The sequence below is a fragment of the Vanellus vanellus genome (assembly GCF_965231255.1).
Source record: "Vanellus vanellus genome assembly, contig: HAP1_SCAFFOLD_1620, whole genome shotgun sequence".
In the NCBI taxonomy this organism is placed as follows: Eukaryota; Metazoa; Chordata; class Aves; order Charadriiformes; family Charadriidae; genus Vanellus; species Vanellus vanellus.
In genome coordinates this window covers 5,802-32,691 of record NW_028128228.1, presented here as the reverse complement: position 1 = coordinate 32,691, position 26,890 = coordinate 5,802, and the positions used below count along the sequence as shown (strand labels likewise).

The 26,890-nt window shown below is 64.2% G+C and overlaps 1 protein-coding gene across 1 annotated transcript; it reads left to right on the top strand.

The window, feature by feature from the left end:
• Window positions 1-2,327: 2,327 nt before the first annotated feature.
• Window positions 2,328-26,890, top strand: ATP4A (ATPase H+/K+ transporting subunit alpha; the record flags this gene model as incomplete). Its single annotated transcript, XM_082500519.1, has 23 exons — window positions 2,328-2,426; window positions 7,306-7,413; window positions 8,810-8,869; window positions 9,814-10,017; window positions 10,953-11,066; window positions 11,162-11,296; window positions 11,389-11,506; window positions 11,619-11,887; window positions 12,545-12,743; window positions 12,839-12,948; window positions 14,017-14,151; window positions 15,769-15,949; window positions 16,764-16,933; window positions 17,885-18,021; window positions 18,107-18,257; window positions 20,720-20,888; window positions 20,977-21,131; window positions 22,267-22,390; window positions 23,827-23,972; window positions 24,058-24,191; window positions 25,346-25,447; window positions 26,533-26,624; window positions 26,731-26,890. The coding sequence occupies 23 exons, from the start codon at window positions 2,328-2,330 to the stop codon at window positions 26,757-26,759; spliced, it is 3,141 nt and encodes a 1,046-aa protein (XP_082356645.1). The 3' UTR covers window positions 26,760-26,890.

The following is a 26,890-nucleotide window of genomic DNA, read 5'->3' as shown; positions in this document are numbered from 1 at the left end:
CAAGACGGTGGTGACAACGGTGGGAGGGACAATGTGGGGCAAGGAGGGGGGCGGAGAGGGGCAGCCGGCGGGGGTTGGGGGGCAGGTAGGTGACCGCCCCTACCGGTGACGTTGACGGTGACGCGGTGCATCCAGAGGAATTCCTCTTGGGAACGTCGGGGGGGTTTGGCCACCAACCGTAAACCGTAGTCCCCGGCGGCGCCCGGCCCGACGTGGGGCAGGAGGAGGTGACAATCGCCTTCCTCGGCTCCGGGGGTCCCGTTGAGGTGGGCCACTCTCTGCCCCCCAAATTCCCGTTGTTCCTTGAGGTAGAGGGGGCGGTGGATCCAGGAGAGGTGGGTGAGGCGAGCGGAGGGTCCCGCGCGGCACAGGTGGTAGCGGCAGGAGATGTAGAGGCAGGAACCCGCCGCCACCACCACCTCCTTCGGCCCCGTCACCGGTTCTTCGGGGCAGGAGGGCAGGGAGGCTGGAGGAGGGAAGAGGAACTCGGGTGTTGCGACCATCGAGGTGTTTTGGGGACCCACAAGTCCGGGGACTCAAGTGGCCGAGGACCCACGTGTCCCGGGACCCCCATATCCGAGCACTGAGATGTTCTGAGGAGGCCTTCAAGCCCAAAGGTCAGAGGAACCCACGTCTCCAGGTGACACAGGCAACTGGGGACCCAGGTGCTATGGGGCCCAAGGTGTTTTGGGGACCCACAAGTCCGGGGACACAAGCAGCCGAGGACCCACGTGTCCCGGGACCCCCATATCCGAGCACTGAGATGTTCTGAGGAGGCCTTCAAACCCAAAAGCCCGAGGAACCCACGTCTCCAGGTGACACAGGCATCCAGGGACCCAGGTGCTATGGGGCCCAAGGTGTTTTGGGGACCCACAAGTCCGGGGACTCAAGTGGCCGAGGACCCACGTGTCCCAGGACCCCCATATGCGAGCACTGAGATGTTCTGAGGAGGCCTTCAAACCCAAAAGCCCGAGGAACCCACGTCTCCAGGTGACACAGGCATCCAGGGACCCAGGTGCTATGGGGCCCAAGGTGTTTTGGGGACCCACAAGTCCGGGGACACAGGTGGCCGAGGACCCACACGTCCCGGGACCCCCATATCCGAGCACTGAGATGTTCTGAGGAGGCCTTCAAACCCAAAAGCCCGAGGAACCCACGTCTCCAGGTGACACAGGCATCCAGGGACCCAGGTGCTATGGGGCCCAAGGTGTTTTGGGGACCCACAAGTCCGGGGACACAAGCAGCCGAGGACCCACGTGTCCCGGGACCCCCATATCCGAGCACTGAGATGTTCTGAGGAGGCCTTCAAGCCCAAAGGTCAGAGGAACCCACGTCTCCAGGTGACACAGGCATCCAGGGACCCAGGTGCTATGGGGCCCAAGGTGTTTTGGGGACCCACAAGTCCAGGGACACAGGTGGCCGAGGACCCACACGCCCCGGGACCCCCATATCCGAGCACTGAGATGTTCTGAGGAGGCCTTCAAGCCCGAAGGTCAGAGGAACCCTCGTCTCCACGTGACACAGGCAACTGGGGACCCAGGTGCTATGGGGCCCAAGGTGTTTTGGGGACCCACAAGTCCGGGGACACAAGTGGCCGAGGACCCACATGTCCCGGGACCCCCATATCCAAGCACTGAGATGTTCTGAGGAGGCCTTCAAACCCAAAAGCCCGAGGAACCCACGTCTCCAGGTGACACAGGCAACTGGGGACCCAGGTGTTGTGGGGCCCAAGGTGTTTTGGGGACCCACAAGTCCGGGGACACAAGCAGCCGAGGACCCACGTGTCCCGGGACCCCCATATCCGAGCACTGAGATGTTCTGAGGAGGCCTTCAAGCCCAAAGGTCAGAGGAACCCATATCTCCAGGTGACACAGGCAATTGGGGACCCAGGTGTTGTGGGGCCCAAGGTGTTTTGGGGACCCACAAGTCCGGGGACACAAGTGGCCGAGGACCCACATGTCCCGGGCCCCCGATGTCCGAGCACTGAGATGTTCTGAGGAGGCCTTCAAACCCAAAGGTCAGAGGAACCCACATCTCCAGGTGACACAGGCATCCAGGGACCCAGGTGCTATGGGGCCCAAGGTGTTTTGCCCCATAAGTCCAGGGACACAGGTGGCCGCCGACCCACACGTCCGGAGTGACCCACACATCCGGGGGGACGCAGGAGATTGAGGCCCCAGATGTTTTGAGGCCCCGGACATCTGGAGAACCCGACCCATCACCCCCTCCACCCCTTAAAGACCAGAAGGACCCAGACATGGGGGACCTTCTCCTCCCCCCACCCCCCACCCCACCCCACGGCGACCCATGGAAAGGCCCTACCGGGGATGAGGAAGAAGAAGAAGACGAAGAACTTCATTGTCGACCACCTCCGGACCTTCTCGAAGAGGTCAAAACGTCAACTGGAAGAGGACTCAGATGGTCGGGTTGGACTTCTTGATTCCGCCCCACTGAGACCCACACATCCGGGTGGGGGGTGGGGGCGGGGGCGGGGGGGGGGCACCCATACGTCCGGGTTCTCGGCTTCTCCTCCCCCGCCCGAAGGCGGCCGAGCGCACTTCCTTCCCTTTTCGCAGGTGCCACCGCCACCCCCCACCCCACACATCTCCTGCCCCCTAAGGGGACTCAGGCGTCCACGTCCCACCACCCCACAGCTCCCACCGCCCCATAGCTCCCACCGCCCCATGGACCTCCTGCTCCAAAGGGCATCCAGGTGTCCGGGTTCCACCACCCCATAGAACCCCATGACCTGAAGGAACCCGACATCTGGGTCCCACCACCCCATAGATTCCCCAAAGGGCACCCAGGCGTCTGGGTCCATCACCCCACAGGTCCCACCACCCCATAGCTCCCACCACCCCATGGACCTCCTGCCCCAAAGGGACACAGACATCCGGGTCCCACCACCCCATAGCTCCCACCACCCCATAGACCCCCATGACCTGAAGGAACCCGACATCTGGGTCCCACCACCCCATAGATTCCCCAAAGGGGACTCAGGCATCAGTGTCCCACCACCCCACAGGTCCCACCACCCCATAGCTCCTACCACCCCATGGCCCTCCTGCCCCAAAGGACACCCAGGCAACCGGGTCCCACCACCCTATAGCTCCCACCACCCCACAGGTCCCACCACCCCATAGGTCCCACCATCCCATAGACCCCCATGACCCAAAGGAACCCAGACGTCCAGGTCCCACCACCCCACAGCTCCCACCACCCCATAGCTCCCACCACCCCACAGCTCCCACCGTCCCATAGGTCCCACCACCCCACAGCTCCCACCGCCCCACGGACCTCCTGCCCCCCAAAGGCCACCCCGGCCTCCGGCCCAATCAGTGGTCCCCTCTCACCTGCCACCCGCCCCCTAAGTTGAACGCGAAGGATGGAGGACGTTCGGGTCGTGCCCCATAGGGGACTCAGGAATCGGGGGGAGGGTCATGTCACCCCCCTCCACCCCACACATCGCAAAGCCTGTTGGGACCTCCTGACACCTGGGGCCCCTTGTGGGGTGGGGGTGGGGGGGGGGGGATGGTGGAGCAAAGCATCATGGGAGCCCATCCGGTTGGGTTCACCCATGCATGACAGGGTGACGCCGTGGGGCCCGGAGGCTGGGGGGGGGGGGTGGGTGGACTTTGGGGAGGCAGGAGGTCCGTGGGGTGGTGGGAGCTATGGGGTGGTGGGATCTGTGGGGTGGTGGGACCTGGATGCCTCAGTCCCCTTTGGGGAATCTATGGGGTGGTGGGACCCAGATGTCTGTGTCCCTTTGGGGCAGGAGGTCCATGGGGTGGTGGGACCTGTGGGGTGGTGGGACCCAGATGTCGGGTTCCTTCAGGTCATGGGGGTCTATGGGGTGGTGGGAGCTATGGGGTGATGGGACCTGTGGGGTGGTGGGACCCAGATGTTGGGTTCCTTCAGGTCATGGGGGTCTATGGGGTGGTGGGAGCTATGGGGTGGTGGGAGCTATGGGGTGATGGGACCTGTGGGGTGGTGGGACCCAGATGACTGGGTGCCCTTTGGGGAATCTATGGGGTGGTGGGACCCAGATGTCTGTGTCCCTTTGGGGCAGGAGGTCCATGGGGTGGTGGGAGCTATGGGGTGGTGGGACCTGTGGGGTGGTGGGACCCAGATGTCGGGTTCCTTCAGGTCATGGGGGTCTATGGGGTGGTGGGAGCTATGGGGCGGTGGGACCTGTGGGGTGGTGGGACCCAGATGTCAGGTTCCTTCAGGTCATGGGGGTCTATGGGGTGGTGGGAGCTATGGGGCGGTGGGACCCGGACGTCTGTGCCCCTTTGGAGCAGGAGGTCCATGGGGTGGTGAGACCTATGGGGTGGTGGGAGCTATGGGGCGGTGGGAGCCATGGGGCGGTGGGAGCTATGGGGCGGTGGGACCTGTGGGGTGGTGGGACCCAGATGTTGGGTTCCTTCAGGTCATGGGGGTCTATGGGGTGGTGGGAGCTGTGGGGTGGTGGGACCCGGACGTCTGTGCCCCTTTGGAGCAGGAGGTCCATGGGGTGGTGAGACCTATGGGGCGGTGGGAGCTATGGGGCGGTGGGAGCCATGGGGTGGTGGGAGCTATGGGGCGGTGGGACCTGTGGGCACGCCAAGGTGATGCCGTGGGGCCCCGGCCGCCGGTGGGTCCCTTTCAAGGTTACGGGTACGGTGGTTATGGGGCGGGAGAGCAAAGCATGATGGGAACTCCCCGAACCCCCAGAGACCCCCCCCACCCCCCACCCCCACCCCACCCCCGCCCGTCACGCGGCCGCCGGGAACGAGGCTGATAAGATACGGCTCATTAATCATTAACGAGGGGCTGCGGGGGGAGGGGGGGGAGGGGGGGGAAGGGGGGCAGGGGGGGACCTCCCCCTCCCCCACATTTGATAAGCCCAAACCTGATAAAGGGGGGGGGGGGGAGGGGGGGGGGGGGTTGGACATGGGGGGGAGGGGGACCCTCCACCCCTCCCCCCCCCCCCACCCCATGTGTGACCCCCGGTGGATTTGGGGGGGACCCAAGTGTCGGGGTCACCCCTCCCCCCCCCCCAAAAAATAAACCCCTCCCCCCCCCTCCGGCCCAGGTTTGTCCACCCCCCAAAAAGCAAAGGGAGGTGTCCCCGCCCGCCCCTCCCCCGCCACGGGAGGGCCCCGGTTGAGGTCACCTTGGGGCGGTTCCCCGAAGGGGGTATAAGGGGAGGTTTGGGGGGGGTGGGGGTGGACTGGGAGGCACTGGGAAGCACTGGGAGCTGCCATGGGGAAGGAGGTGAAGGGGGTTGGGGGGGGGGGGGATGGAGAGAGAGAGGGATGGGGGGTGGGGGGGTGGAGGGATGGAGGGATGGAGGGACGGAGGAGGGATGGAGGGATGGATGGAGGAGGGATGGAGAGGGATGGAGGGATGGAGAGAGATGGAGGGATGGAGGAGGGATGGAGAGGGATGAAGAGGTGGAGGGATGGGGGGATGGAGGAGGGATGGAGGTATGGAGAGATGGAGGGAGGGATGGATGGATGGATGGATGGATGGAGGAGGGATGGAGGGACAGAGGAGGGATGGAGGGATGGAGGAGGGATGGAGATGTGGAGGAGAGATGGAGAGATGGAGGGATGGAGAGGTGGAGGAGGGATGGATGGATGGATGGATGGATGGATGGATGGATGGATGGAGGAGGGATGGAGGGACGGAGGAGGGATGGAAGAAGAATGGAGAGGGACGGAGAGGTGGAGGAGGGATGGAGGAGGGATGGAGGGATGGAGGAGGGATGGAGTGGGATGAAGAGGTGGAGGGATGGAGGGATGGAGGAGGGATGGAAGAAGAATGGAGAGGGACGGAGAGGTGGAGGAGGGATGGAGGGATGGAGGGATGGAGGGATTGAGGAGGGATGGTGGTATGGAGAGATGGAGGGATGGATGGATGGAGGAGGGATGGAGGGAGGGAGGAGGGATGGAGAGAGGGAGGAGGGATGGAGAGGTGGAGAGGGATGGAGGAGGGATGGAGTGGGATGAAGAGGTGGAGGGATGGAGCGATGGAGGGACGGAGGGACGGAGGGATGGAGGAAGGATGGAGTGGGATGAAGAGGTGGAGGGATGGAGGGATGGAGAGGGATGGAGGGACGGAGGAGGGATGGAAGAAGAATGGAGAGGGACGGAGAGGTGGAGGAGGGATGGAGGGATGGAGGGATGGAGGGATTGAGGAGGGATGGTGGTATGGAGAGATGGAGGGATGGATGGATGGAGGAGGGATGGAGGGAGGGAGGAGGGATGGAGAGAGGGAGGAGGGATGGAGAGGTGGAGAGGGATGGAGGAGGGATGGAGTGGGATGAAGAGGTGGAGGGATGGAGCGATGGAGGGACGGAGGGACGGAGGGATGGAGGAAGGATGGAGTGGGATGAAGAGGTGGAGGGATGGAGGGATGGAGAGGGATGGAGGGACGGAGGAGGGATGGAAGAAGAATGGAGAGGGACGGAGAGGTGGAGGAGGGATGGAGGGATGGAGGAGAGATGGAGGGATGGAGAAGGGATGGAAGAAGCATGGAGAGGGATGGAGAGGTGGAGGAGGGATGGAGGGATGGAGGGATTGAGGAGGGATGGTGGTATGGAGAGATGGAGGGATGGAGGAAGGATGGATGGATGGAGGAGGGATGGAGGGATGGAGGAGGGATGGAGGGATGGAGAGAGATGGAGGGACGGAGGAGGGATGGAATGGGATGAAGAGGTGGAGGGATGGAGCGATGGAGGGACGGAGGGACGGAGGGATGGAGGAGGGATGGAAGAAGCATGGAGAGGGATGGAGAGGTGGAGGAGGGATGGAGGGATGGAGGGATGGAGGAAGGATGAAGAGCCAGAGGGATGGAGAAGTGGAGAGATGGAGGGATGGAGGAGGGATGGAGAGATGGAGGGACGGAGGAAGGATGGAGAGATGGTGGGATGAGAGATGGGGGATGGAGGAGGGATGGAGAGGTGGAGGAGGGGTGGAGAGATGGGCAGAAGGATGGACAGAGAGATGGATGGACAGATGGAAGGACAGACAGAAGGATGGGCGGAAGGACAGAGGCATGGAGGGAGAGAGGGAGGGAGGGAGGGATGGACGGAGGGATGGACAGAGGGACAGAAGGACGGACAGAGGGGGGGATGGAGAGATGGTGGGAGGGAGGGACGGAGGGATGGACAGAGGGATGGGCGGAGGGACGGAGGGATGGACAGAAGGACGGACAGAGGGATGGACAGAGGGACAGACGGAGGGATGGTGGGAGGGAGGGAGGGAGGGACGGAGGGACGTGACCCCCGGATGACCTCTGACCTCCGACCTCTGCCCACAGGAGAGCTATGAGTTGGGGCCGCGGGGACAGGCCCCGCCCCCCGCGCCCAAGGGGCGTGGCCACCGCAAGCGGGAGAAGCTGGAGGACATGAAGAAGGAGATGGACGTGGTATGAGGCAACGGGGAGGGCAACTGGGGCCACTGGGAGGGACTGGGAGGCCAACGAGGGGGACTGGGAGGGACTGGGGGGCACTGGGAGGTCAACTGGGGGGACTGGGAGGGACTGGGGAGCCAACAAGGGGGACTGGGAGGGACTAGGGGGCAATGGGAGGCACTGGGAGGTCAACTGGTGGGACTGGGAGGTCAACTGGGGGGAGTAGGAGGTCCACTGAGGGACTGGGAGGGAGTGGAGGGCAATGGGAGACACTGGGAGGTCAACTGGGGGGACTGGAAGGTCAACTGAGGGAACTGGGAGGGACCGGGGAGCCAACAAGGGGGACTGGAAGGGACTGGGGGGCAATGGGAGGCACTGGGAGGTCAACTGGTGGGACTGGGAGGTCCACTGAGGGACTGGGAGGGAGTGGGGGGCAATGGGGGACACTGGGAGGTCAACTGGTGGGACTGGGAGGTCAACTGGGGGGAGTAGGAGGTCCACTGAGGGACTGGGAGGGAGTGGGGCCAATGGGGGACACTGGGAGGTCAACTGGTGGGACTGGGAGGTCAACTGAGGGAACTGGGAGGGACCGGGGAGCCAACAAGGGGGACTGGAAGGGACTGGGGGGCAATGGGAGGCACTGGGAGGTCAACTGGTGGGACTGGGAGGTCAACTGAGGGAACTGGGAGGGACCGGGGAGCCAACAAGGGGGACTGGAAGGGACTAGGGGGCAATGGGAGGCACTGGGAGGTCAACTGGTGGGACTGGGAGGTCAACTGGGGGGAGTAGGAGGTCCACTGAGGGACTGGGAGGGAGTGGAGGGCAATGGGAGACACTGGGAGGTCAACTGGGGGGACTGGAAGGTCAACTGAGGGAACTGGGAGGGACCGGGGAGCCAACAAGGGGGACTGGGAGGGAGTGGGGGGCAATGGGGGACACTGGGAGGTCAACTGGTGGGACTGGGAGGTCAACTGGGGGGAGTAGGAGGTCCACTGAGGGACTGGGAGGGAGTGGGGGGCAATGGAGGGCACTGGGAGGTCAACTGGTGGGACTGGGAGGTCAACTGGGGGGAGTAGGAGGTCCACTGAGGGACTGGGAGGGACTGGGGGGTCAATGAAGGGCACTGGGAGGTCAACCAGAGGGATTGGGGGGGTCAACAAGGGTCAGTGGAGGCAACCAGGCCAGTCAGCGGGGGGAACTGGGAGGGACTGGGAGGCCGACGTGGACACGGGGAGGTCCACAAAGGTCAACAGGGCTCTGGGAAGGACTGGGAGGGTCAACGGGGAGGAGTGGGAGGTCAAGAAGGGTCAAGAGGATGGAGGGGGAAGGTGGGTATGGCACTGGGAGGGGGCGGCGAGGCCACTGGGCTGGACTGGGGGCACTGGGAGGGCGCTGAGGCAGAGGCCTCCAGGATGACCACAGACTCACCGTGACCGACCTGGAGGTCAAGTACAGCACCAGCGGCACCGAGGCGGGTGACCTCTGACCCCTGACCTCCGACCCCCCTGACCCCACCCCCACCCCGCCCCCAACCCCCTCTGCCCCCCGACCCCCCCGACCCCAATCCACCCCCCCGACCCCGTTGACCCCCCATGACCCACTGACCCCCACCGACCCCATTGACCCCACAACCCCGTTGACCCCAATCCACCCCACTGACCCCGTTGACCCCCCATGACCCACTGACCCCACTGACCTCCACCGACCCCGTTGACCCCAATCCACCCCACCGACCCTATTGACCCCACCAGCCCCACTGACCCCACCAGCCCCATTGACCCCACCAACCCCATTGACCTCATTGACCCCACCAACCCCATCAACCCCACCAGCCCCATTGACCCCCCACAACCCCGTTGACGCCACCAGCCCCATTGACCCCATTGACCCCATCAACCCCATTGACCCCACCGACCCCGTTGACCCCACCAACCCCATCAACCCCACCAACCCCATTGACCCCACCAACCCCACCAGCCCCATTGACTCCACCAACCCCGTTGACCCCCCACAACCCCATTGACCCCAACCCCATTGACCCCATCAACCCCATTGACCCCACCAACCCCATTGACCCCACCAGTCCCATTGACTCCATTGACCCCATCAACCCCACCAGTCCTATTGACCCCACCAGCCCCATTGACCCCATCAACCCCACCAACCCCGTTGACCCCATCAACCCCACCAGCCCCATTGACCCCATCAACCCCACCAACCCTGTTGACCCCATGAACCCCACCGACCCCACTGACCCCACCAACCCCATTGACCCCACCAGCCCCATCAACCCCACTGACCCCACCAACCCCATTGACCCCACCAGCCCCACTGACCCCACCAACCCCATTGACCCCACCAACCCCACTGACCCCACCAACCCCGTTGACCCCACGACCCCGTTGACCCCGGCAGGGCCTGGTGGAGGCGGTGGCGGCCGAGCGGCTGCTGCGGGATGGTCCCAACGAGCTCCGCCCCCCCCGGGGGACCCCCGAGTGTGTCAAATTTGGGCGGCAACTGGCCGGGGGTCTCCAGTGCCTGATGTGGGTGGCGGCCGCCATTTGCCTCATCGCCTACGGCGTCCAGGAGGGGGAGGGGGACCGCGGCAGCTCCGACAACGTACGCCGGACACATGGGGCCATCTCCGGGGGGCGGGGGGAACATCTGGGGCCATCTCCGGGGGGAACATCTGGGGCTATCTCGGGGCGGGGGGAGGGGAACGCATGGGTCCGTGGGTTGAGGAACGCCTGGAGGCATCTCGGGGGACGTCTGGGGCCATCTGCAGTGGAGAACGTCTAGGGCAGCATCTGGGGGAACGTCGGGGTCCGTCTTGGAGGGGACATCTGAGTCTGTCTTGGAGGGGACATCTGGGTCCATCTTTGGAGGGGACATCTGGGGGGACATCTGGGGGAACATCTGGGTCCATCTGTGATGGAGAACGTCTGGGTTGACCTGGGGGAACACCTCAGAGGGGACAGCTGGGTCCATCCTGGGGGAACATCGGGGTGCATCTGCGGTGGAGAACATCTAGGGGAACATCTGGGGGAACATCGGGGTGCATCTTGGAGGGGGTGTCTGGGGGAACATCTAGGTCCATCTGCGGTGGAGAACATCTGGGTTCATCTGGGGGAACATCTGGGTCCATCTGCGGTGGAGAACATCTGGGTTCATCTGGGGGAACATCTGCGTCCACCTTAGAGGGGACACCTGGGTCCATCCGAGGGGAACATCTGGGTCCATCTGCAGTGGAGAACATCTGGGTCCATCTGGGTCCACCTTAGAGGGGGCACCTGGGTCCATCCAAGGGGAACATCTGGGTCCATCTGCGGTGGAGAACATCTGGGTCCATCTCGGGGGGCACCTGGAAGCCAGAAACCCTCAAGAGGGACAAACTTGGAGGGCTTCAACATACCCGGGACCTTCTGGAGGGGGGAGGAGGAGGACACCTGGGGCCACCTTGGAGAGTTGGGGGGGGGGGGGGAGGTGGTCCCTGGGGGGGTGTGGGGGTGTGTGTGTCCCCGGGGGGGGCCTGATCCTGTCTCCACCACCTCCAGCTCTACCTGGCCATCGCCCTCATCGCCGTCGTGGTCGTCACCGGTTGCTTCGGTTACTACCAAGAGTTCAAGAGCACCAACATCATCGCCAGCTTCAAGAACCTCGTCCCCCAGGTGGGGCCACCACCAGGTTCCTTCTCTGGGGGTGGGGGGTGGAGGGGTATCTGGGTCACCACCCGGCCACCTGAGTGGTCTTCCGTCACCTCCAGCAAGCCACCGTCATCCGAGAAGGGGACAAGTTACAGATCAACGCCAACGAGTTGGTGGTGGGTGACCTGGTGGAGATCAAAGGAGGGGACCGTGTCCCCGCGGACATCCGTATCATCTCGGCGCAGGGTTGCAAGGTGGCCGTGGACATCTGGGTCCTTCTCTGGGGGTGGGGGGTGGGGGGACACCCGGGTGGGACGAGCAGTTGTCCTCCTCCCGCCGCCTCCAGGTGGACAACTCGTCGTTGACGGGCGAATCGGAGCCCCAAACGCGGTCGCCTGAGTGCACCCATGACTCACCCCTGGAGACCCGCAACATCGCCTTCTTCTCCACCATGTGCTTAGAAGGTGACGTCCCACCCAGACTCCCGGCTTCCTTTTTTGGAACCTCCTGGATCTCACCGGCACGGGGGGGGGGGGGGGGGGGCGTAACCCACCCCCACCTCCCCGGCTCCTCTAGGGACGGCCATGGGGTTGGTCATCAACACGGGTGACCGGACCATCATCGGGCGCATCGCCAGCTTGGCCTCGGGGGTGGAGAACGAGAAGACGCCCATCGCCATCGAGATCGAGCACTTCGTCGACATCATCGCCGGCCTCGCCATCTTCTTCGGCGCCACCTTCTTCGTGGTGGCCATGGTCATCGGTTACCCCTTCCTCCGGGCCATGGTCTTCTTCATGGCCATCGTCGTGGCCTACGTGCCCGAGGGGCTGCTGGCCACTGTCACGGTATGGTTTTGGGGCGTCACGGGGCGGGGGGTTGGAGCTATAGGGCTGTGGGTCCCATCACAGCCCATGGGTGCTATGGGGGACTTGAGGTTCTTCACTGGACTATGGGGCTCACCTGGGACCCTTGAGGTCCCCATGGGTCCATCACAACCCATGGGTGCTATGGGGGACTTGAGGTTCTGCACTGGACTATGGGGCTCACCTGGGACCCTTGAGGTCCATCACAACCCATGGGTGCTATGGGGAACTTGAGATTCTTCATGGAACCATGGGGCTCACCTGGGACCCTTGAGGTCCCCATGGCTCCATCACAACTCATGGGTGCTATAGAGGACTTGAGGATCTTCATGGAACCATGGGACTCACCTGGAACCCATGAGGTCCATGACAACCTATGGGTGCTATAGGGGACTTGAGGGTCTTCGTGGAACCATGAGGCTCTCCTGCGACCCACGAGGTCCCCATGGCTCCATCACAACCCAGGGCTGCCATATAGGTTCTGGTTGTCCCTATGGGTCCATGGGCATCAATGGCTTTCCTGGAGATCCCCATGGCTCCAAGGCCACCGCAGGAGCTCCAAGAGGTCCTCAAGGGTGCTACGGGTGCTATAGGGCCACCAGGGTTCCCCGGGGTGCTGAGGACCTTCTCCAACCCCAGGTTTGCCTCTCCTTGACGGCCAAGCGGCTGGCGAGGAAGAACTGCGTGGTGAAGAACCTGGAGGCGGTGGAGACGTTGGGTTCCACCTCCGTCATCTGCTCCGACAAGACGGGGACCCTCACCCAGAACCGCATGACGGTGGCGCACCTCTGGTTCGACAACCAGATCCATACGGCCGACACCACCGAGGACCAATCGGGTGAGCCCGCCCGGCCCCCCCCCCGGGGCCACCCCACCGCCCCCCCCCCCCCCCCCTCAAGTTGCCCCCCACCCTGATGTCCACCCCCCACCCAGGGCAGAGCTTCGACCAGTCCTCGGAGACGTGGACCATGCTGAGCCGCGTCCTCACCCTCTGCAACAGGGCCCAGTTCAAACCGGGACAAGACAACGTCCCCGTGGCCAAGGTGGGACGGCTGTGGGGCCACGGGGACCTATAGGGGCCCTATATGGGGCTGGGAGGGACGTATAGGGGTCCTATATGGGGCTGGGAGGGGCGGATAGGGGTCCTGTATGGGGCTGGGAGGGGCGTATGGGGGTCCTATATGGGGCTGGGAGGGGAGTATAGGGGTCCTATAGGGGGCTGGGAGGGGTGTATAGGGGCCAGGACCCCTATAGGGGCCCTATATGGGGCTGGGAGGGGCGGATAGGGGTCCTGTATGGGGCTGGGAGGGGCGTATAGGGGCCAGGACTCCTATAGGGGTCCGATATGGGGCTGGGAGGGACGTATAGGGGTCCTGTATGGGGCTGGGAGGGGCGTATAGGGGCCAGGACTCCTATAGGGGTCCGATATGGGGCTGGGAGGGGCGTATAGGGGCCAGGACCTCTATAGGGGTCCGATATGGGGCTGGGAGGGGCGTATAGGGGCCAGGACTCCTATAGGGGTCCTGTATGGGGCTGGGAGGGGCGTATAGGGGCCAGGACTCCTTATAGGGGTCCTATATGGGGCTGGGAGGGGCGTATAGGGGTCAGGACTCCTATAGGGGCCCTATATGGGGCTGGGAGGGGCATATAGGGGCCAGGACTCCTATAGGGGCCCTATATGGGGCTGGGAGGGACGTATAGGGGTCCTGTATGGGGCTGGGAGGGGCGTATAGGGGTCCTGTATGGGGCTGGAAGGGGCATATAGGGGCCAGGACTCCTATAGGGGCCCTATATGGGGCTGGGAGGGGATTATAGGGGTCCTATATGGGGCTGGGAGGGGCGTATAGGGGCCAGGACTCCTATAGGGGCCCTATAGGGGGTGGGAGGGGCATATAGGGGCCGGGGTGCCCATAGGCTCATTCTATGGGGCTGGAAACGCCCTATAGGAGCCCTATATGGGGCTGTGAGGGCAACAGGAGGACCCTCAGGGGGGTCCCATAGAAGGATCAGAGGGACCTACAGGGGCCAGGACCTCCCCCGTAGGGGGGCCTCTCTGGGGGGAGATGGGCCCCGCCCCCGAGCCCCGCCCGCTCAAGCCCCGCCCCCGGCAGCGCGAGGTCATCGGCGACGCGTCGGAGACGGCGCTGCTGAAGTTCGCGGAGGTGACGGTGGGGACGGTGGCGGAGGCGCGGGGACGGTTCCCCAAAGTGGCCGAACTGCCCTTCAACTCCACCAACAAGTTCCAGGTGAGGGGACACGGGCGGGGGGCGGACCCACATATGTGGGGCGGGACCCCGGTGGCCAAGAGGGACCTTGACGGTTGTGAAGGACCTCAAGCGGTCAAGAGGGACCTTGATGTTCAGGAGGACCCCAAGTGGCCAAGAGGGACCTTGATGGTCATGAAGGACCTCAAGCGGTCAAGAGGGACCTTGATGTTCAGGAGGACCCCAAGTGGCCAAGAGGGACTCAGGTGGCCAAGAGGGACCTTGATGGTCATGAAGGACCCTGAGTGGCCAAGAGGGACTCAGGTGGCCAAGAGGGACCTTGATGGTCATGAAGGACCCAAGTGGCCAAGAGGGACTCAGGTGGCCAAGAGGGACCTTGATGGTCATGAAGGACCCTGAGTGGTCAAGAGGGACTCAGGTGGCCAAGAGGGACCTTGATGGTCATGAAGGACCCAAGTGGCCAAGAGGGACTCAGGTGGCCAAGAGGGACCTTGATGTTCAGGAGGACCCCAAGTGGCCAAGAGGGACCTTGATGGTCATGAAGGACCTCAAGCGGTCAAGAGGGACCTTGATGTTCAGGAGGACCCCAAGTGGCCAAGAGGGACTCAGGTGGCCAAGAGGGACCTTGATGGTCATGAAGGACCCTGAGTGGCCAAGAGGGACTCAGGTGGCCAAGAGGGACCTTGATGGTCATGAAGGACCCAAGTGGCCAAGAGGGACTCAGGTGGCCAAGAGGGACCTTGATGGTCATGAAGGACCCTGAGTGGTCAAGAGGGACTCAGGTGGCCAAGAGGGACCTTGATGGTCATGAAGGACCCAAGTGGCCAAGAGGGACTCAGGTGGCCAAGAGGGACCTTGATGTTCAGGAGGACCCCAAGTGGCCAAGAGGGACCTTGATGGTCATGAAGAACCCCAACTGGCCAAGAGGGACCTTGATGTTCAGGAGGACCCCAACTGGCCAAGAGGGACCTTGATGGTCATGAAGGACCCAAGTGGCCAAGAGGGACTCAGGTGGCCAAGAGGGACCTTGATGGTCATGAAGGACCCAAGTGGCCAAGAGGGACTCAGGTGGCCAAGAGGGACCTTGATGTTCAGGAGGACCCCAAGTGGCCAAGAGGGACCTTGATGGTCATGAAGAACCCCAACTGGCCAAGAGGGACCTTGATGTTCAGGAGGACCCCAACTGGCCAAGAGGGACCTTGATGGTCATGAAGGACCCAAGTGGCCAAGAGGACCCCAAGTAGCCAAGAGGGACCTTGATGGTCATGAAGGACCCCGAGTGGTCAAGAGGGACTCAGGTGGCCAAGAGGGACATTGATGGTCATGAAGAACCCAGGTGTCCAAGGAGGACATGGGTTGTCCAGGAGGGACCTTGATGTTCAGGAGGAACCCAAGTGGTCACGGGGGACCTTGACGTTCATGAAGGACCCCAAGTGGCCAAGAGGGACCTTGATGTCCAGGAGGGACCCAGGTGTCCAAGGGTGACCCAGGTACCTGAAGGCCACCCATGCTGTTGAGAAGCACCCATGTGTCTAGGGTGGAGCCCAACTTCTGGGGCGGGGTGGGGGAGAGGACCCAGATGTTTGGGGAAGAGCCGTACGTCCAGGTGGGAACGCAGACGTCCGGGTCCCTCCACAGCTGTCGGTGCACGAGGCAGGAGAACGTCAACTGTTGGTGTTGAAAGGTGCCCCCGAGCGGGTGCTGGAGAGGTGCAGCACGGTGCTGCTGAAGGGACAGGAGTTGGCCCTGGACGCCCAGTGGCGGGAGGCCTTCGAGGGGGCCTACGCCGAGCTGGGGGGCCGTGGGGAGAGGGTGTTGGGTGAGTGGGGTCGGGGGGGGGGGGAAGGGGAGGGACGTGGGGGGAAATGGAGATGGTGGGATGGAGGGCCACCAGGGGGAGATGGGGACGTGGGGATGGGGGGACACCATGGGGAGATGGGGGGACATGGGGAGAAACGGGGATGTGGGGGACGTGAGGATGGAGGGACACCATGGGGAGATGGGGGGGGAGATGGGGACATGGGGGACGTGGGGATGGGGGGACATCACGGGGAGATGGGGGGGGAGATGGGGACATGGGGGACGTGGGGATGGGGGGACATCACAGGGAGATGGGGGGGGAGATGGGGACATGGGGACATCATGGGGAGATGGGGGGGAGATGGGGACATGGGGGATGTGGGGATGGGGGGACATCATGGGGAGATGGGGGGGGAGATGGGGACATGGGGGACGTGGGGATGGAGGGACACCATGGGGAGATGGGGGGGAGATGGAGACATGGGGGACGTGGGGATGGGGGGACATCACAGGGAGATGGGGGGGGAGATGGGGACATGGGGACATCATGGGGAGATGGGGGGGAGATGGGGACATGGGGGACGTGGGGATGGAGGGACACCATGGGGAGATGGGGGGAAGATGGAGACATGGGGGACGTGGGGATGGAGGGACACCATGGGGAGATGGGGGGGAGATGGGGACATGGGGGACGTGGGGATGGAGGGACATCACGGGGAGATGGGGGGGAGATGGAGACATGGGGATGGGGGGACATCACGGGGAGGTGGGGACGTGGGTCCCGATGCCACCCCATGTCCCCCTCACATCCCCCCGCCTTGTCCTCCCCCCAGGGTTCTGCGCCCGCTGGCTGCCGGCGGGGACGGTGGCGGCGGGGACGGACCCCGAAGCTCTGCCGGAGGTGGCCGTGGGGCTGTGCTTCGCCGGACTGGTGTCCATGATCGACCCCCCCAGGGCCACCGTCCCCCAGGCCGTGCTGAAGTGTCGCACGGCCGGTATCAGGGTAGGGGACACGGGGGCCATCAAGGACATGGAGGGACGTGGAGGGGGGACATGGGGATCAGGAGGGACGTGGGGATGGGGGGCCATCAAGGACATGGGAGGGCAGGGGGGGACAGGAGGACATGGGGGGAAATGAGGACATGGGGGGACATGAGGACATGGGGATCAGGAGGGACGTGGGGATGGGGGGCCATCAAGGACAGGGAAGGACATGGGGGGAGAGGAGGACATGGGGGGACAGGAGGGACGTGGGGATGGGGGGCCATCAAGGACAGGGAAGGACATGGGGGGACAGGAGGGACGTGGGGATGGGGGGCCATCAAGGACAAGGGAGGACATGGGGGGACAGGAGGACATGGAGATCCGGAGGGACGTGGGGATGGGGGGCCATCAAGGACATGGGAGGAGATGGAGATACATGGGGACATGGAGATTGAGGGGGACATTGAGAACATGGAGGGACAGGAGGGGACATGGGGATCAGGAGGGACGTGGGGCCATCAAGAACATGGGAGGACACGGGGGGACAGGAGGACATGGGGATCCAGAGGGACGTGGGGATGGGGGGCCATCAAGGACAGGGAAGGACACGGGGGGACAGGAGGGACGTGGGGGGACAGGAGGGACGTGGGGATGGAGGGCCATCAAGGACATGGGAGGACATGGGGGGACAGGAGGACATGGGGGGACAGGAGGACATGGGGGGACAGGAGGGACGTGGGGATGGGGGGCCATCAAGGACAGGGAAGGACATGGGGGGACAAGAGGGACATGGGGATGGGGGGCCATCAAGGACAGGGAAGGACATGGGGGGACAGGAGGGACGTGGGGATGGGGGGCCATCAAGGACAGAGATGGACACGGGAGACCAGAGGAGACCACCAGGAACCCCGGGGTGGCCATCAGGTCCCCCGTCCCCCCCCCATGTCCCCCACGTCCCCTTGTCCCCCAGGTGATCATGGTGACGGGGGACCACCCCATCACGGCCAAGGCCATCGCGGCGGCCGTTGGCATCATCTCGGAGGGCAGCGAGACCCCCGAGGAGGTGGCCGCTCGGCTCCGCCTGCCCCTGGAGCGGGTGGACCCCAGGTGGGTCCCGGGTGACCCCGGGGAGGTGACGCTGGTGTCCCCGAGGGATCCGGACGTCCCACCGCGGCCTCGTCACCTCACCCAGGCAGGCCCGGGCGCGGGTGGTGACGGGGGCGGAGCTGGCGGCCATGACACCGGCGGCTCTGGAAGGTCTTCTCCGCGCCCACCCCGAGATGGTCTTCGCCCGGACGTCACCGCAGCAGAAACTCGTCATCGTGGAGAGCTGCCAGCGGCTGGTGGGGACACTGGGGGGGACACTGGGGGGACACTGGGGACTTTGGGGATGTGGAGAACTTGGGGACATTGGGGGCTTTGGGGAGGTGGAGGACACGGGGACATTTGGGACATTGGGTGGCCTTGAGGACGTTGGGACAAGCCAGAGTCCTTGTCCCCAGGGTGCCACCATGATGGGGACGGTGATGGTCCCCATCCTCATCCCTCCGGTCCCCGTGTCCCCACGGTGCCATCAGGGTGGGGATGTCCCCAAGGTGCCATCACGATGGAGATGCCCTCAACCCGCCATCATGATGACAGTGATGGTCCTCATCCTCATCCCTCGGGTCCCCATGTCCCCAGGGTGCCACCACTATGAGGATGGGGATGTCCCCACGGTGCCATCAGGGTGGGGATGTCCCCAAGGTGCCATCACGATGGAGATGCCCTCAACCCGCCATCATGATGACAGAGATGGTCCTCATCCTCATCCCTCAGGTCCCCGTGTCCCTGAGGTGCCATCAGGGTGGGGATGTCCCCAAGGTGCCATCAGGATGGAGATGCCCTCAACCTGCCATCATGATGGTGATGGTCCCCATCCTCATCCCTCCAGTCCCCATGTCCCCATGGTGCCATCAGGGTGGGGATGTCCCCAAGGTGCCACCACTATGAGGACAGGGATGTCCCCATGGTGCCATCAGGATGGGGATGCCCTCAACCCGCCATCATGATGGGGATGGTCCTCATCCTCATCCCTCGGGTCCCCGTGTCCCCAAGGTGCCATCACGATGGAGATGCCCTCAACCCACCATCATGATGACAGAGATGGTCCTCATCCTCATCCCTCAGGTCCCCGTGTCCCCAAGGTGCCACCATGATGGGGACGGTGATGGTCCCCATCCTCATCCCTCCAGTCCCCATGTCCCCACGGTGCCATCACGATGGAGATGCCCTCAACCCACCATCATGATGACAGAGATGGTCCTCATCCTCATCCCTCAGGTCCCCGTGTCCCCAAGGTGCCACCATGATGGGGACAGTGATGGTCCCCATCCTCATCCCTCCAGTCCCCATGTCCCCAGGGTGCCATCAGGGTGGGGATGTCCCCATGGTGCCATCAGGATGGAGATGCCCTCAACCCGCCATCATGATGGGGATGGTCCTCATCCTCATCCCTCCAGTCCCTGAGGTGCCATCAGGGTGGGGCTGGGGATGTCCCCAAGGTGCCATCAGGATGGAGATGCCCTCAACCCGCCATCGTGATGGGGATGGTCCTCATCCCTCGCCCCTCGGGTCCCCGTGTCCCCAGGGTGCCACCATGATGGGGACAGTGATGGTCCCCATCCTCATCCCTCCAGTCCCTGAGGTGCCATCAGGGTGGGGCTGGGGATGTCCCCAAGGTGCCATCACGATGGGGACGGTGATGGTCCCCATCCTCATCCCTCCAGTCCCCATGTCCCCACGGTGCCATCAGGGTGGGGATGTCCCCAAGGTGCCACCACTATGAGGACAGGGATGTCCCCAGGGTGCCATCAGGGTGGGGATGTCCCCAAGGTGCCATCAGGATGGAGATGCCCTCAACCCGCCATCGTGATGGGGATGGTCCTCATCCCTCACCCCTCGGGTCCCCATGTCCCCAGGGTGCCACCATGATGGGGATGGTGATGGTCCCCATCCTCATCCCTCCAGTCCCCATGTCCCTGAGGTGCCATCAGGGTGGGGCTGGGGATGTCCCCAAGGTGCCATCAGGATGGAGATGCCCTCAACCCGCCATCATGATGGGGATGGTCCTCATCCCTCACCCCTCGGGTCCCCGTGTCCCCAAGGTGCCACCACTATGAGGACAGGGATGTCCCCAGGGTGCCATCAGGGTGGGGATGTCCCCAAGGTGCCATCAGGATGGAGATGCCCTCAACCCGCCATCATGATGGGGATGGTCCTCATCCTCATCCCTCAGGTCCCCGTGTCCCCAGGGTGCCACCATGATGGGGACGGTGATGGTCCCCATCCTCGTCCCTCCAGTCCCCGTGTCCCCAGGGTGCCATCAGGGTGGGGATGTCCCCAAGGTGCCATCAGGATGGAGATGCCCTCAACCCGCCATCATGATGGGGATGGTCCTCATCCCTCACCCCTCGGGTCCCCGTGTCCCCAAGGTGCCACCACTATGAGGACAGGGATGTCCCCAGGGTGCCATCAGGGTGGGGATGTCCCCAAGGTGCCATCAGGATGGAGATGCCCTCAACCCGCCATCATGATGGGGATGGTCCTCATCCTCATCCCTCAGGTCCCCGTGTCCCCAGGGTGCCACCATGATGGGGACGGTGATGGTCCCCATCCTCGTCCCTCCAGTCCCCGTGTCCCTGAGGTGCCATCAGGGTGGGGATGAGGATGTCCCCAAGGTGCCATCAGGATGGAGATGCCCTCAACCCGCCATCATGATGGGGATGGTCCTCATCCCTCGCCCCTCGGGTCCCCGTGTCCCCAGGGCGCCATCGTGGCGGTGACGGGGGACGGGGTGAACGACTCCCCGGCGCTGAAGAAGGCGGACATCGGGGTGGCCATGGGCATCGCCGGCTCCGACGCCGCCAAGAACGCGGCCGACATGATCCTCCTCGATGACAACTTCGCCTCCATCGTCACCGGGGTGGAGCAAGGTGATGGTTGGGGCCACCGGGGGGGGGGTGGGGGGGTGGTTGAGAGGAGGTGACGCCACCCCGGTGACCTCGTCCCCACCCTTCGCAGGCCGCTTGATCTTTGACAACCTGAAGAAGTCCATCGCCTACACCTTGACCAAGAACATCCCCGAGTTGACCCCGTACCTCATCTACATCACGGCCAGCGTCCCCCTGCCCTTGGGTTGCATCACCATCCTCTTCATCGAGCTCTGCACTGACATCGTGAGTGACCGGCCACCGGGGTCACCGCCCCGGGCACGTGGGTCCCCCCACCCCCTGGGCACCCGCGTCCAGCAACCAGTCCAGCAACTGGTCGTTGAGGTTCCTCACCCAGGAACCGGGGTTCCTCCTATGGCCGTTGAGGTTCTCCACCCAGGCACGTGGGTGCCTCACGTGGCTCTGGGGTCCCACCTGGATGTTGGGGTCCCTCCCAGAGATGTGGGTCTCTCCCAGACCCCCGGGTCCAGCAACCAGTCCAGCAACTGGTCGTTGAGGTTCCTCACCCAGGAACCGGGGTTCCTCCTATGGCCGTTGAGGTTCTCCACCCAGGCACGTGGGTGCCTCACGTGGCTCTGGGGTCCCACCTGGACCTCGGGGTCCCTCCCAGACACTGGGGTCCCCTCCCAGACCCCCGGGTCCATCAACCAGTCCAGCAACTGGTCGTTGAGGTTCCTCACCCAGGAACCGGGGTTCCTCCTATGGCCGTTGAGGTTCTCCACCCAGGCACGTGGGTGCCTCACGTGGCTCTGGGGTCCCACCTGGATGTTGGGGTCCCTCCCAGAGATGTGGGTCTCTCCCAGACCCCCGGGTCCATCAACCAGTCCAGCAACTGGTCGTTGAGGTTCCTCACCCAGGAACCGGGGTTCCTCCTATGGCCGTTGAGGTTCTCCACCCAGGCACGTGGGTGCCTCACGTGGCTCTGGGGTCCCACCTGGATGTTGGGGTCCCTCCCAGAGATGTGGGTCTCTCCCAGACCCCCGGGTCCAGCAACCAGTCCAGCAACTGGTCGTTGAGGTTCCTCACCCAGGAACCGGGGTTCCTCCTATGGCCGTTGAGGTTCTCCACCCAGGCACGTCGGTGCCTCACGTGGCTCTGGGGTCCCACCTGGACCCCGGGGTCCCTCCCAGACACTGGGGTCCCCTCCCAGACCCCCGGGTCCATCAACCAGTCCAGCAACTGGTCGTTGAGGTTCCTCACCCAGGAACCGGGGTTCCTCCTATGGCTGTTGAGGTTCTCCACCCAGGCACATGGGTGCCTCACGTGGCTCTGGGGTCCCACCGGGACATCGGGGTCCCACCGGGAGGTGGGGGTCCCACCAGGAGGTGGGGGTCCCTCACTGGGACGCCCCCGCCCGCAGTTCCCCTCGGTCTCCTTGGCCTACGAGAGGGCGGAGAGTGACATCATGCACCTGAAGCCGCGCAACCCTCGACGCGACCGGTTGGTCAACGAACCTTTGGCGGCTTATTCCTACTTCCAGATCGGTACGGGCCGGTGGCCACGGGGCCCTCTCGGGGGCGGGGGGCCGAGGGGGGGACCTCCTGGGTCCCCAGGGGAGGAGGGGTCACCTGGGTCCCTCGGTCGATGGGTCTCCGGCCACCTAAGGCCCTTGGGGCCTGGCCACATGGGTCTATGGGTCCATGGCCACCCGAGTCCCTTGGGGCCTGGCCACCTTGGTCCATGGGTCAGTGGCCACCTGGGTCCTGTGGTCCCTGGCCACCTGGGTCCCTTGGTCTATGCATCTCTGGCCACCCAGACACCTGGGTCCTTCCTTGGCCACCATGGTCCCTGGCCACCTGGGTCCCTTGGTCTCTGGCCACCTGGGTCTATGGGTCCTTGGCCACCTAGGTCCATGGATCCCTGGCCAGCCAGGTCCCTTGGTCGCTGGCCATGTCAATCTGTGGGTCCTTGGCCACCTGGGCCACTCGGTTGCTGGCCAGCTGGGTCCACAGGTCCTTGGCCACCTGGGTCCCTTGGTCTCTGACCACCTGGGTCCACGGGTCCATGGCCACCTGGGCCATTCGGTCGCTGGCCAGCTGGGTCCATGGGTCCCTGGCCACCTGAGTCCACAGGTCCTTGGCCACCTGGGACCCTTGGTCACTGGCCACCTGGGTCCATTGGTCCTTGGCCACCTGGGCTACTGTGTCGCCAGCCAGCTGGGTCCATGAGTCCTTGGCCACCTGGGCCATTCGGTTGCTGGCCACCTGGGTCTGTGGGTCCCTGGCCACCTGGGTCCACGGGTCCTCGGCCACCTGGGTCTGTGGGTCCCTGGCCACCTGGGTCCATTGGTCCTTGGCCACCTGGGCCACTTGGTTGCTGGCCAGCCAGCTCCATGGGTCCTTGGCCACCTGGGCCACTTGGTCACTGGCCACCTGGGCCACTGTGGGTCTGTGGGTCCTTGACCACCTGGGCCACTTGGTCACTGGCCAGCCAGGTCCATGGGTCCTTGGCCACCTGGGCCACTTGGTCACTGGCCAGCTGGGTCCAGGAGTTCTTGGCCACCTGGGTCTGTGGGTCCCTGGCCACCTGGGCCACTGTGGGTCTGTGGGTCCTTGACCACCTGGGCCACTTGGTCACTGGCCAGCCAGGTCCATGGGTCCTTGGCCACCTGGGCCACTTGGTCACTGGCCAGCTGGGTCCAGGAGTTCTTGGCTACCTGGGTCTGTGGGTCCCTGGCCACCTGGGTCCATGGGTCCTTGGCCACCTGGGCCACTGTGGGTCTGTGGGTCCTTGACCACCTGGGCCACTTGGTCACTGGCCAGCCAGGTCCATTGGCCCTTGGCCATCTGGGCCACTGTGTCGCCGGCCAGCTGGGCCCACGAGTCCTTGGCCACCTGGGTCCACGGGTCCCTGGCTATCCTGGGCCACTGTGTCGCCGGCCAGCCGGGTCCCCCGGGCAACCAACGGAAGCCCTCGGCAGGTGCCATCCAGTCCTTCGCCGGCTTCACCGACTACTTCGTGGCCATGGCGCAGGAGGGCTGGTGGCCACTGCTCTGCCTGGGGCTGCGCCCGCGCTGGGAGGACACCCACGAGCAGGAGCTGCAGGACAGCTACGGCCAACAATGGGTACCCACCGCCCCCCCCCATAGACCCCCTATAGGTCCCTATAGGTCCCCCCCTGACCCATACGTGTGTGTCCCCCCCCCCGCAGACCTTCGAGCAGCGCCGCTATCAGCAGTACACGTGTTACACCGTCTTCTTCATCAGCATCGAGATGTGCCAAATCGCCGACGTCCTCATCCGCAAGACCCGGCGCCTCTCCCTCTTCCAGCAGGGCCTCTTTCGGTGCCTATAGGGGCTATAGGGGGCTATAGGGGGCTATAGGGGGCTATAGGGGGCGGGGGGGGGGGAAGGGAGGGAGGGAAAGGAGTTCTTCGAGCGCCTATAGGGGGCCACCGGGGGGGCGATGGGACCCTGCGGGGGGTCGACGGGGGTGTCTTGGGGCGGCTATGGGGGGGCAGGAGCTCTGCCAGGATCCATAGGGGCTCTGCCAGGACCTATAGGGTGTCTGTCAAGACCTATAGGGGCTGTGCCAGGACCTATAGGGGCTGTGCCAGGACCTATAGAAGCTCTTCCAGGGCCTATAGGGGGTCTGTCAAGACCTATAGAAGCTCTCCCAGGACCTATAGAAGCTCTTCCAGGACCTATAGGGGGTCTGTCAAGACCTATAGGGGCTGTGCCAGGACCTATAGGGGCTCTCCCAGGACCTATATGGGCTCTGCCAGTACCTATAGAAGCTCTTCCAGGACCTATAGGGGCTCTGCCAGGACCTATAGGGGGTCTGCCAGTACCTATAGGCACTCTCCCAGGACCTATAGGGGGTCTGCCAGGACCTATAGGGGCTCTCCCAGGACCTATAGAAGCTCTTCCAGGACCTATAGGGGCTCTCCCAGTACCTATAGGTGCTCTCCCAGTACCTATAGGGGCTCTCCCAGGACCTATAGGGGCTCTGCCAGTACCTATAGGCACTGTGCCAGGACCTATAGGGGCTCTGCCAGGACCTGTGGGCGCTATAGGGGCTCTGCCGATGCCTATGGGCGCTACGGGGGCTCTGCTATAGGGGCTCTAAAGGCTCTTCCAGTGCCTATGGGGTCTATAGGGGGGCAGGGCGCTCTGCTGGCGCCTATGGGGGGCTGTAGGGGTTCATCCGCGGGCTATAGGGCCTCTTCCAGTGCCTATGGGGTCTATAGGGGGGCAGGGCGCTCTGCTGGCGCCTATGGGGGGCTATAGGGCCTCTTCCACCGCCTATAGGGTCTATAGGGTCTCCTCTGGTGCCCGTGTGCATATATCCCCCCCCAGTGCCTATATGTGCTCCGCTGCAGAGGCCCCTACAGCGCTATAGGTGCCCATAGAGGGTGCCTATGGGGGGAGGGGGCTATAGGGGCCCCCGGAGCGCTATAGGGGCCCCCGGAGCGCTATAGGGTGGGGTTTCCCGGCAGGAACCGCATCCTGGTGATCGCCATCGTGTTCCAGGTGTCCATCGGCTGTTTCCTCTGTTACTGCCCCGGAATGCCCAACGTCTTCAACTTCATGCCCATCCGGTGCGGCCCCACACGGGGCACCCCCCGACCCCCTCCCCAGACATCGGGGGGTGTCCCCATCCCCCCCCCGAGCCCCATCTCTGGATATTGGGTCCCCTTCCCAGACACGAGACCACCCCCCAACCCCCATCCCAAAAATTGGGGGCCCCTTCCCAGACACGAGACCCCCCCCCGACCCCCATCCCAAAAATTGGGGGCCCCTTCCCAGACACGAGACCCCCCTCGACCCCCATCTCAAAAATTGGGGTTCCCCTCCGATCCCCATCTCTGGATATTGGGGTCCCCTTCCCAGACACGAGACCCCCCGCTGACCCCTATCCCAAAAATTGGGGTCCCCCCAAAAATTGGGGGCCACTTCCCAGACACGAGACCCCCCCCCGACCCCCATCCCAAAAAATGGAGTCCCTCCCCGACCCCCATCTCTGGATATTGGGGTTCCCCCCGACCCCCATCCCAAATATTGGGGTTCCCCCCCGACACCCATCCCAAAAATTGGGGGCACCTTCCCAGACACGAGACCCCCCCCGACCCCCATCCCAAAAATTGGGGGCCCCTTCCCAGACACGAGACCCCCCTCGACCCCCATCTCAAAAATTGGGGTTCCCCTCCGATCCCCATCTCTGGATATTGGGGTCCCCTTCCCAGACACGAGACCCCCCGCTGACCCCTATCCCAAAAATTGGGGTCCCCCCCGACCCCCATCCCAAAAAATGGAGTCCCTCCCCGACCCCCATCTCTGGATATTGGGGTTCCCCCCGACCCCCATCCCAAATATTGGGGTCCCTCCCCCACCCCCCATCCTAAAAGTTGGGGTCCCCCCTGACCCCCATCCCAAAAATTGGGGGCCCCTTCCCAGACATGAGACCCCCCCCCACCCCCCATCCCAAAAATTGGGGTCCCCCCCCCGATCCCCATCCCAAAAATTGGGGGGCCCTTCCCGGACACCAGCCCCCCCCGACCCCCTCCCCAAACATCGGGGTCCCCTCCCGACCCCCTTTCCCGGACATTGGGGTGTCCCCTGACCGTACCCCCCCCCCCCCCAAATTCCCCCCCCCCCCCAAAATCTCCCCCCCCCCCCCCTTCAGGTTCCAGTGGTGGTTCGTCCCGATGCCCTTCGGGCTCCTCATCCTCATCTACGACGAAATCCGCAAATTGGGGGTGCGGAGACACCCGGGAAGTGAGTGACCCCCCCAAACCCCCCCGGGAGACTTTGGGGGGTGTCCCCCCCCCATCCTCACCCCCTCCCCCCCCCCCCCCCCCCCCCCGTGTGTGTCCCCCTCCAGGTTGGTGGGACCGAGAGCTCTACTACTGAGCCGGAGGCTGATGCGCTGCTCCGGATGTCGGGGGGGGACCCCCCCAAATTCCTGGGACCCCCCCCAAATTCCTGCGAACACCCCCAAATCCCTGGGAACACCCCAATTCCTTGGAACCTCCCCAAATCCC